The following is an 11,439-nucleotide window of genomic DNA, read 5'->3' as shown; positions in this document are numbered from 1 at the left end:
GTCCCTGTTTAAAAAACCGGGATAAAAACTATCCTATGTTCTTTCCCGGGACTCAAACTATCTCTATGTCAAATTTCATCAAAATCGGTTCAGTGGTTTAGGCGTGAAAGAGACAGAGTTACTTTGGCATTTATAATATTAGTATAGATTTTAGTAACCTTATCATGTAATTCTTTGTACCGTTTTGTAGATGTGATTTTGGAACTATTGCTAGATAATATATTTTTTTTACAAAATGGGGTTGATCCTTTCCTACACTTGAGAAATGATTAGTTCCTTCCATATCTTAGATCTTGTCTATTTCACCAAAATTAAAACTGAAAGGGTTAACTAAAATTGAAATTAAAAAAAGACACCGACATATTTGATAAATTAATATTCAATTGCTTTATTTTTTAGGCTTTAGGTTTTAACATCAAAGTTAGAAGACTAGCAATAATTATGTAAAAAAAGACACAGAAACAATCATTTTATTATTCATCATTTTCTGGAGGCTGTACAACTTTTAGGCAAGCATCGACGAATTCGGTAAATATTGGTTCTTGCATGTACTCTTGTATTAGTTGATCTGGATGTGGCGACTTATCAAGGAGCTCCAGTATTGTTCTGACATGTGGATTGTCTAAACATGCTTTCACTTCTGATGATTGTTCTGGGAAAAGGAGAAGTTGGTTATGTACACCTGTATATTAAAATTTGTTGATCAAGCGAAACGCTACAATATAAATATCTTTGGACAATCTCACACAGCGCCATCTAGCCCCAAAGTAAGCAATTAATATGCTTGTGTTATGGGTGCTAGCTTAACGGATATACTACTTATATACTTTTTTTTAAAATACATACATATTATACATAGTAACACCCAGACCCGTCACAGAAATTAAAATTCATCATTTCAATTTCTGCCCGGCCGGGAATCGAACCCGGGACCTCTCGGCATAGTAGTCCGTTCTGAACCACTACACCAAACGGCCGACAATCATTGCATATTAATGGTGCAATTTTTTGTTTGAAGTGCTACAGGCCTAGCGTTAACTGAGTCAGTGCCTGAGGTATGGGAGTGGCATGGGAGGGTGTTTTTGAAATGTCATCAAAACTTCATATGTTTTCCATTTATGACGTCATAAATGTCAATTTCACCCCTCCCGTGACGTTCCCATACCTCAGGCACTGACTGGGTTATGCTCTAGACCTATAGCTTTGTTTTGTATATTATTATGACGGGGGGGTGGGGGGTGGGGGGGGGGGGGGGGGGGGTGCCAACCTATGCTACGCCGCCACTGTATAATACACAACAAAATTAAATATTTAAAGTATGTAAAACTCATGGTCTCTGTTACCATAATTGATGTGCAAAAAGTGGTTCCTGATACTCACTAAGTAGTTCCAATTTCTCTATTGGTACAGTGTCTTCAGTAGGGAAATCGAAGGTCATGGGTTCCTTAGGCGGTTCCACCTTTGGTATTTCGGGTGCCGTGCACGGGGTCTCTCGGTGAAGCTTGCAGCATGCTACTGAACAACTAAAATAGATAATTTTGTTTGTGTTTGTGTTTTTCGATGTTAAACTTTTGTATTAAAACTGATAAAACTTACTATGGCTTTCTGCAAATTGGACATTTATACGAAGAAGCTTCATTGCATTGGATACAGGCATTCATTTTGTGCACTTATAGTACCTAACGAAATAACAACAGGAGAAGAAACACTGATTTTTATTCTTCTTCTTCTTTGGTTTATGGCGATGAACTTGTGTTTTTTCGCCACTGAGGGCACACTATTCCGCCAATGTCACGTGCGCAGCTTTTACACGGAGGATGTTATGAAAATAAATAATTTTGTAGCTGCAATCTAAGCAAACTTATATACCTAAAACAAACAGACATCACAAATAAGACAACACAATACGTGAAAATAAAATATAAAAATAACAAACAATTAAGGGAGACAAAAAAGGGATGTTGTTGTTGCAGGAAACAAATGGGAAAAAAAAAAAATTTTGTCATTCAGAGGGGTAATTTAAAAACGATTGCCAAACAGTACCATCTACCTACAAATAAATTTTGTTTAAGTTAATGAATTTAACAAGGGATTTTAAAGTGGAAGGGTTATTACAATTAAGTACACACTTAATGTTAGTAGGGAGTGGGAATTTTTTGGGAAGAAAATCAAACAAGGAGGAGCCAATTTTGGGACAATTGAAAAATATATGATTGGTTGATCCCTCATCTAAGCCGCACTCACATAGGGAATTATCTTTAATCCGCATTTTTGCAAGGTGAACCGGGGTACAAGCATGACCAAGACGCAAGCGACAGATAATGGAAACAGTCCTTTTAGATAAGTGGTGATATTTAAAGAACCAGGGTCTTGTGGGAATGCTCTGTTGGATGTCTGCATAATATCTACCAGCCAATCGTTTAGACTTTTCCCAATGAGTGTTCCATGATTTGTAGAGGTGACTGCGTGGCAGGGAGGAAGCGTCATGCGCATATAACTTGTAATGTTCCAACGAGCCAGTGGTTATAGCAATTTTGGCGGATGAGTCTACTGTTTCATTACCAGGAATTCCTCGATGACTTGGGATCCAGGCCAAAACGACTTTTAAATTCAGCTGATTACACTGATATAGGGCTTCTCGAATTTTGAAAATTATTGGAAATTTGGATTTGGATTTGAAGGGATTGGCTAAAATGGATTGAAGACAGCTTAGAGAATCGGTGAAAATCAGAGTGTTATTGAGTTGATGAGAGATAATATAGCGAATAGCTTCAAGTATAGCAACAGATTCTCCGGTGAACACTGATGTAACAGGAGGACACTTAAAATTCAAAGTTATTTTGTATGCTGGAATCCATACTGCAGCACCTGTGCATCCACCTTCGTCCAGCTTAGAAGCATCAGTATATATCTTGAGCCAGCCTTGCCAGTGTTCGGAGACAATATTGATAAATTCTTGGCCTGCAGAACATGAATCTTTAGTTATACCAAAGTTTAAAATAATCGGGGGATGGTAAAGTAGAGATTCAAAGCTGTTGGAGAAAAGGGGATTCAATGTAATTTTTTCGATCGGAGTGGGGAGACGGTTAAATTTCTGGTAACTTGACAAGATACATGGCAAACTCCGGGAGGGGTCATTGTTGATCAGTGAAGAGAGGAGGATTAATTTGTCATTTAATGGGTGAGTTGAATTTTGAGAAACTTTTAGGTAAAATCTGTCACTGAGGTATTGTCTCCGCAAATAAAGGGGAGGTTCCACGCTTTCAACTTGTAAACCGTTGATAGGCGAGGATTTCATAGCTCCCAGTATTATGCGAAGACATTTAGATTGGGTTTTAGTAAGCTTATCGAGGACGGATTTGTTACACGGGTCTAACAGAAATGAAGCATAGTCAAAATGGCTACGAACGATAGCATTATATAGTAGCTTTTGGGAATAAGGGTGAGCACCCCACCAGGCACCCGAGAGGGCTCGAAGAATATTTAACCCTTTTTCTGCCTTTCCAAGGATATAGTTGAAATGCGGGATACCTGACAACCGGGTGTCAAGAACTAATCCCAAAAACTTTACTTGATTGTTGCAGGGAATGCTATCGCCGTTCAATGATATATCTAAATTTGGAATGGAACGTTTTCTGGTGAAGACAACGCAACTACATTTTTGAACAGAAATTGAGAGTCCATGGTCTGTCATCCAAGAGTTAAGATAATCTAATGCTGAGTTTAGACGAGAGCTTGCTTCGTTGATAGATTTGGAGGAGTAATACAGGGATATATCATCCGCGTACTGCAGTATGCTGCAGAATGAGTCAACTGTTCTGTTTAGGTCGTATGTATAAACGCTATAGAGTAGGGGACTAAGCACAGACCCTTGAGGGAGGCCTTTCCATATTAAACGGGGAACAGAAGAGTCTTGGCATCTCACCGTTATTGATCTAGACATCAATGTGTTACAGATGAGACGTACCAGTTTCTCCGGGATACTCAGCAAGTGCAATTTTTGCCTGAGCAATGGGAGCAAAACATTATCATACGCGGAGGCTATGTCCAGGAAAACACCAACAAGGAACTCTTTATTTTGGAAAGCTACTCGGATATCGGTTGTCAAGATGCTCAAACTATCAAGAGTGCTCAGCCCTTTACGGAAGCCAAATTGGGACTTAGGCAAGATGTTGCTGGATTCTAAGAACCATTCTAGGCGGTTTTTAACCATATGCTCCATTATTTTGAGAAGGACGGAAGAAAGAGCTATAGGACGGTAGGAATTGTGGTCTGAAGGTTCTTTTCCTGGCTTGGGGATTGGAATAACTATCTGTTGTTTCCAAGATTCCGGAAGAGAACCTAGATCATGAAAAGAGTTAATGGTGTCGAGAAAGTAATGTTTGGCTTTTTCGGGGGATTTTATTATAAAAGAGTATGGGATTCCATCTACCCCTGGGGAAGAATCCTTTAAACCGTCAAGAGCCAATGACAGCTCTTCAAATGAAAAGGGCCTATCGAGGTTGTTTGTATGAGGAAGAAAACTACTGGGAGAAGGGAAGCTATCCATGAAAGGAACAAAAGGAGGGGCCAATTTGTCAGCGAAAGCATTTAACCATGCTGAGGGATCATTTGATGGAGCATTAATTGGTAATAAAGACCTACGGTATCTTTTGATATGCTTCCAAACTATTGAGGAAGGAGTTCTTGGAGACATAGTCTCGCAGAACTTAATCCAGCCCTTTCTCTTCTTTTTGGCAAGAAATTTTCTGGTTTGCGCAGCAGTTTTTTGGTAGTAGATGTAGTTCTCCGTGGACATTGAACGATTGTATCTTTTTTCAGCCTCTTTACGATTTTGGACACTAGCAGTACACTCTGCATCCCACCAGGGTGGTGATACCTTCCTAGAAGGGTTTTTTGTGGGAATATGAGCATCAGCTGATGTCAGCAGGGTATTCACAAACTCCGAGTACACGTCGAGAGCGTTCTCGTTAGTGACGTTAGGTAGGTCCTTCAGTTTTTCTCTAACCGACGCATAATAGCCTGACCAATCAGCGTTATTTAATTTATATTTTAAGAGAGGAGGGAGGCGATTTATTGGAGAATTAATATTCGGTAGAGTAATTAAAATTGGAAAATGATCACTGCCAAACGTGCTCTTAAGAACGCTCCAGGAAAGAATTGAGCTCAAATTAGGTGAACAAAACGAAACATCCACGGCAGACGCTGGGTTTTGAGACGGCGAGCATCTTCTCGTTGGACAGCCATTGTTCAAAATGCAGAGGTCCAAATCATCCAAAAGATCCAAAAGCAATGATCCAGGGGAGTCAGAGTGATATGAGCCCCATGAGACGTGATGGGCATTTAAGTCACCCATAATGAGGACAGGAGGAGGAAGGGATATAATGGCAGAGCGTAATTCATTAATAGAGGAAGAGTTAGGACGAGGAATATAAGCGGATAGAAAGGATATGTCAAATACTCGCACGGCCACGACATTAATGTCTTGACTGTGCGAGGGGAGAGGGAGTTGGGTATAGCGGAGAGAGCGCCTTACAAGTAAGGCACTTCCCGCGTAACCATCGGTCCTATCATCCCGGAGGCACGAGTAACCTGATACACGAAAGTGTGAACCAGGCACCAGCCACGTCTCCGAGATGGCTAGGACCGATGGAGAATATTTATTAATCAAAAAAGTTAAATCGTGTTTTTTACGTCTAATGCTTTTGCAGTTCCATTGGACTACCTCTGTCGACATTATTATTGCAAGTTAACTGCGAGATTTGGGAAAGCTTTTGCGCAACGTTGGACGGTAAGGTGTTTTTACGGCCAGAAACAATTTGGAGGATAAGAGAGAGAACCAGGTCCAGAAGGTTCTCCTCTCCTAAGGAGGAAAAAGAGTCATCGCCTAAAGCGCAGCCATTGGGGAGGGTGGAGGCACAGTTGCCTATTATGGCTTGGTGTGCCTGTTTGTCATACCCTTTATTCAATGGCGTATGAGGACGGGATGGGCGTGGGATGGACTTTCTGTAAGAGCTGGATTGAGTGGAGGGGGAGGATTGGGGGTAGGAAGATTGAGGGGTGGGGTTGGATTTTTGGGGTGATGGGGATTTAGCAATGTCTGCATATGACCTACGAACTGGTGCAAATTGGGAGGAGGCCTGGGAGTAGGAGATATTGTCCTGAGACATGGTGATCTTGATTGCCTTCTGCCGAGAGTGCTCTGGGCAGGACCTGTTTAATGCAAAATGGGGGCCCTGACAGTTGATACAAGTAGCTTTGTCTTCCGTAACTTGGCATTCTTCAGCAGAGTGTGGTTGTGTGCATCGGTAGCATCTTGGCTTGGATCGGCATTGAGACTTGACGTGGCCAAAACGACAGCAGTTCATGCATTGGATAGTTGGAAGCTGGTACGTTTCAACTGGTAATGAGTTGTGGAAGCAAAATACTCTTTCCGGGAGAACTTGACCCTTAAATGTGACTACGACTGTTTGTGTGGGGACCCAGGAAGTTTGATTATCTTGAACTAGTTTCCTATTGAGACGGCGCGCCTTTAAAAGGATACCGCAGCCGTCTGGGGTAGTCAAGGATTCTGCGAGTTCCTCCATGGTCCAGTCTGTAGGGATATTTCGAATGAGGCCCATGCGGGTCACGTTATAAGTTGGGATGGAAGCTACATATTTGTACATGGACAAAATTTCATTATTAAGGAAATTGTTAGCAGCAGTGGATGAAAGAAATTCGACAGAAATCCTGTTTCTGCCAATTTTTTTGACTCCGTCTAAAATAATTCCCTGTATCTTGTTAGTGACCAGAAATTTGCCAAATCTCATGGGTTGTATAAAAGCTGGGGAAGAAGGTTCATTTTCCACATGGGAAACGTGAACGATAAAGGGGCCTTTGTCCTGGTCGCTGTATATTTTAGGAGCAATCACAAGAGAGGGATGTGTGTACACCGATTGATGATTTTGTGAAGATCCGTCTGTGTTTGTCCTCTTGGCGGGCTCGGAGTCAACCTCCGTATCTAGGCGGCGTTTAGTTGCCGTTTGGGAGAATAAGGGTTGGGAGACCTCCATTGTATCCGTCTGATCTGGAGGATCAGGTGGGTCGGGAGGACTAGGGTCCATTTTTGTTAGAACTTACCGAGAATAAATAAACTTATGTACCACCACCCTTGTTTTAGTAATAATTTAGCTTAAAATTGGTTTTCTGTAAAAGATTACACTAGTAATTACACCGAAACTAATTGTTTTCCTGAAACACGTGTAGCCACTGACACTCGCGAGACGGACCCTGATTTTTATTTACACTTGCACAAAATGACAAATTGCTACCATGTGATAATGACAGTAATGACAAGACGTGATGACATTGACAGACGAGTAAAGAGAGGCAACGACGCAATTTTATACAGCCTACACGTTGATAGGTTGTATATCGTATCGTTACTGCTTCATTCAAACCTGTGATTCATACTAGCACCATCTTAGACTAGCACGAGAGATAAGCCGGAGGCCAATAATAATCCAGCTTTTATTTAATTATGTCTTTTAAATATTATATTTACAGTCCTATTATCACGTGACAAGCGTGTGGGTAGTTCAACGAATACAACTATAAAGCATGTTCTCGAAGTTGCCTTGGTGGCTGTACTGGGTCTTCAAGTTCTGTGCTTTTGTGTCCCTTTATATTTGCTTGATGAATAATTTTGATGGTTGGCGTTAACATTGAGCGTTAAACCAAATATGTACCTAGTCGGTTTTTCATAAACTGACGCCTTGCCGGAACGGGTGGGGGTGGGAGTAGGTACTAGGTAGTAAAACAAAGTTTTTTTAATGTGTTTTGTGTGTTTTTTATTTTATTACTTATCATTACATAGCACTATTTTCAATCTTTTCAGATTAACATTCATCATCATAACTCGTAACACATACAAATTACAGCATGTTATTAGAAATTATTGTACTTTGTAAAAAATCTAAACGGGTGTAAGTAACACTCTGGGTGCCGAAGGTGTAAGTTTATCTGAGAAAAGTGGTATCAAATCAAACAAGATCATTGTGGTAAGTAATACTGTTAAAAACGAAGTGCTTACTTAGTTGCACTATAAAAGCCATGTTCATGTTCGCCAAAGAAAAAATGATTTCATCAATTTAGTAGGTACAGTACAGTTGACATCAAAAATATCTTTACAGTGTAAGTGCTCAAAATATAAAGTACCTACATCATCTACCATCATAGGGCGTAGATAGCTGTAAAGATATTTTTGATGTGACTGTACATAAAATGTACTTCTATATTAATATTTTCTAATATATTGACACAGATAATATAATACTAGATATTGATATGAGGCACATCGCTTATATTAAAATTTAAGATAATTTAATCTACCTAATATAATTTGGTGTACTTCTAGCGTTGTTACACAAACAACTATTTTAATTTCACTATTGTCCATGCATGGCCAAGTCGTTAGGTATGAAAAAAGGAGAGTCGATTTGTATGCAAATGATACGATGTATAATTGTAATTTGTAGTAATTTATCGTGTTTAGTTCGAGTAACTTATAATTTTAGTGGAAGATTTTCTTTTTCTTTGTGCAATAAATTCATGTAGTCATGTCTTTTTTATGTGCTAAAGTGCGCACAGCTTAAATCGTGGGTGTTGGACGTTTTGTCTTGTTGTGGTAATCACTTGTTATTTTTCATTTAGTGGTCAATTTATTCATCCTTTATTTAAATTAACACAGTCAAGTCACACGATCGATATATCTAAATGACTAAAGTACTTCGTGGTAGGCGGGTTCATTGCGACACATTACATCCCTTCATTCGGAGTTAATATCTCAAATAATAATCTTCCACATAAATCGATCTCTTCTTCTCTCCATTTATTATCTAACAGATGTCACAGAATTTAGTCCCTCAACATTTTTTAATTATTAACCAGAAATGCGTTATTCGCGTCACCGAAATCTATTGAACAGGCAGCGCCATCTCTTGATACATCTGAGTCAACGGAAAAATATTAAGAAACTAATTCCTGTGTAGACGTACGTTACCGTTCGCGTTCCCGAAACAGTTAACATCGGGAAATAGTTCCGGAATCGGTCACCAAATTAAATTTTCCCTGTGACAAGAAATACTATGGAGCGTTGCCGGCAATATTCCCCAATGTTCCCGAGAGCAGAACACCTTTGCATCACTATAGAAACGTTTAAAGTTCTTCATGGTAGGCGGGGGCGTGGTCGGCGACGTAGTATTCCGGCGGCGGCGGTTGAGCGCCCGCGTCGGCGGCGGCGAGCGCGAGGTAACGCGCGCGTAGGTGGTGCGCGCTCGCTTTGGGCTGGCGCGCGCGCGTGAATATACCCTTCTTGTTGCCTTCTACTCGGGTTATACCTGTAAAAAAAGTATTGTTGTGAGATAATATACTTTTTGTCAAGCTGGTATATTTGACTATAGTCTGGTCCGTGAGCACGTAGAATTTTGTCCAATGACCCCAAGCTACCCATCCTTATCGCTCGCGCGTAATTATACAGTGTGTCCGGGCATGTAGTGATCAAACTTTAAGGGCGTAATCTATGGTCAATTTTATCGATGAAAATACTTCAAATTTGGGGCCTGACCTATTTCTCGAAAAATTACATCGATTTAAGTTTTTAATTTTTAGTTTACACCTCTTCTTTAAAAAACAAGTGAAAGCGTGGGTAGCTTAACATTAATAGGCAAATATTTTATATCAATAGCAATAAAATTATCTATTAGTAGAAGAAGAAAGCAGACACAAGTTTCATGCATTTTATGGGCGTAAGAATGGATTTAATTAGAAAAATAGATTACTTTTTTCACTTCTTTTTCAGTTATTTTCCAACACAAGAAAAACCAGGTCGTTAAGGTATGTTTTATTTGCATTGTATTATTAGTATTTGAGCTATTCTACAAAACGAATGTAAATTTATTAGTCTACGTCTATTAGTTTCGACGTAATTGTTGAACAAAGATACCCCTTCCCAGCGGTTTCCATAGCGCACGCGACATGCGAAAATACACTGCCTGAAAGAATTCACACAACCTATTCCGATTACTATGAAAACCGCTGGGAAGGGGTATCTTTGTTCAACAATTACGTCGAAACTAATAGACGTAGACGAATAAATTTACATTCGTTTTGTAGAATAGCTCAAATACTAAAAATACAATGCAAATAAAACATACCTTAACGACCTGGTTTTTCTTGTGTTGGAAAATAATTGAAAAAGAAGTGAAAAAAGTAATGTATTTTTCTAATTAAATCCATTCTTACTCCAATAAAATGTATGAAACTTGTGTCTGCTTTCTTCTTCTACTAATAGATAATTTTATTGGCTATCGCATGATATAAAATATTTGCCTATTAATGTTAAGCTACCCACGCTTTCACTTGTTTTTTAAAGAAGAGGTGTAAACTAAAAATTAAAAACTTCAATCGATGTAATTTTTCGAGAAATGGGTCAGGCCCCAAATTTGAAGTATTTTCATCGATAAAATTGTCCATAGATTACGCCCTTAAAGTTTGATCACTACATGCCCGGACACACTGTATTGCTGTCGCGACTGTGGGACGGGCGCCCGCAGTGAGTGTGCGAGCGTGACAGCAACATAATTATGCGCGAGCGATAAGGATGGGTAGCTTGGGGTCATTGGACAAAATTCTACGTGCTCCCGGACTAGACTATAGTTTTCATTCGGTTTCGATTTGCCCAGAAAAAATATTTCTTTGAGAGAGTAGACTAGAGTTTCTCGCTATTTTCTACAAGGAAAGGGAATAATCTGCTATTGTGGTGTTCCAAGATTACTGGAGGAATATTAACTTTTTTCTATATTTGGTATTCAGAACGCATGCCAAAAAACTTGTTGTAAGCTTACTAAAGCTTGTTATAATTTTTTTTCTAAAAAGCATTTATTTATCATCAATATGCCTTGGTCATATGAACGAGGTTGTTCCATTACGTACCTTGTCTGGTTGCGAAGTCAGCAAAATTCCATATGAATTCACCCATGAAAAATCCTTCTTGTCGCAATTTGTCGAATGCCTTGAAATGTTCAGACATGAGCGCCACTTGGTAGTCTTCCGAAAAGACGAACTCAGGTTTCTGGAAAAACGAAAAGTATGGTAATTTTTTCGCGCTTTGAAACATCATAAAGATTAATGCCCTTAGCTATTTATCAAAGTTACATTGATTGTCTGTCGGTAAAGCAAAAAAAAGATCTTGCTCTTTTGTTGGCATCACTATAAATTCGGGGAAAATAATTATGAGTTCGATTTGTAGTTAGTAGTACCTGCTATAGTCTATATACATAAAGCTAGTCGGCCGTTTGGTGTAGTGGTTCAGAACGGACTACTATGCCGAGAGGTCCCGGGTTCGATTCCCGGCCGGGCAGAAATTGAAATGATGAATTTTAATTTCTGTGACGGGTC

The 11,439-nt window shown here is 39.5% G+C and overlaps 2 protein-coding genes across 4 annotated transcripts in view; both read right to left on the bottom strand.

Annotated features, from left to right (window-relative positions):
• Nucleotides 1–361: 361 nt before the first annotated feature.
• Nucleotides 362–7,303, bottom strand: LOC135075227 (zinc finger HIT domain-containing protein 3). The gene is made up of 4 exons (XM_063969596.1): nt 7,285–7,303; nt 1,597–1,720; nt 1,381–1,523; nt 362–652 (listed from the first exon to the last, which is right to left on the bottom strand). Exons 2-4 carry the CDS (start codon nt 1,659–1,661, stop codon nt 474–476), a joined length of 387 nt encoding a protein of 128 aa, XP_063825666.1. The 5' UTR covers nt 1,662–1,720; nt 7,285–7,303; the 3' UTR covers nt 362–473.
• Nucleotides 7,304–7,806: 503 nt separating this feature from the next.
• The window catches only part of LOC135075229 (beta-glucuronidase), a 29,768-nt gene continuing 26,135 nt past the window's right edge, over nt 7,807–11,439 (bottom strand). For all 3 annotated transcript variants that reach the window (XM_063969600.1, XM_063969599.1, XM_063969598.1), the window contains exons 12-13: nt 10,975–11,113; nt 7,807–9,380 (exon numbers count right to left, since the gene is read on the bottom strand). In XM_063969600.1, the coding sequence (XP_063825670.1) occupies nt 9,199–9,380; nt 10,975–11,113 (321 nt within the window). In that variant the 3' untranslated portion in view covers nt 7,807–9,198. The remainder of the gene's footprint in view (nt 9,381–10,974; nt 11,114–11,439) is intronic.

The sequence above is a fragment of the Ostrinia nubilalis genome, chromosome 10 (assembly GCF_963855985.1).
Source record: "Ostrinia nubilalis chromosome 10, ilOstNubi1.1, whole genome shotgun sequence".
Classification (NCBI taxonomy): domain Eukaryota; kingdom Metazoa; phylum Arthropoda; class Insecta; order Lepidoptera; family Crambidae; genus Ostrinia; species Ostrinia nubilalis.
The sequence above is the reverse complement of the archived record's forward strand: the minus strand, read 5'-3'. Positions and strand labels throughout refer to the sequence as shown.

Excerpts from the sequence above, each read along its gene's own strand:
- LOC135075227 (XM_063969596.1), bottom strand. The coding sequence starts at position 1,661 with ATGAATGCCTGTATCCAATGCAATGAAGCTTCTTCGTATAAATGTCCA. Across the intron at positions 1,524-1,596 it reads CCAATTTGCAGAAAGCCATA|TTGTTCAGTAGCATGCTGCA; the intron begins GTAAGTTTTATC and ends TATCTATTTTAG. Across the intron at positions 653-1,380 it reads AGAGAAATTGGAACTACTTA|AACAATCATCAGAAGTGAAA; the intron begins GTGAGTATCAGG and ends TCCTTTTCCCAG.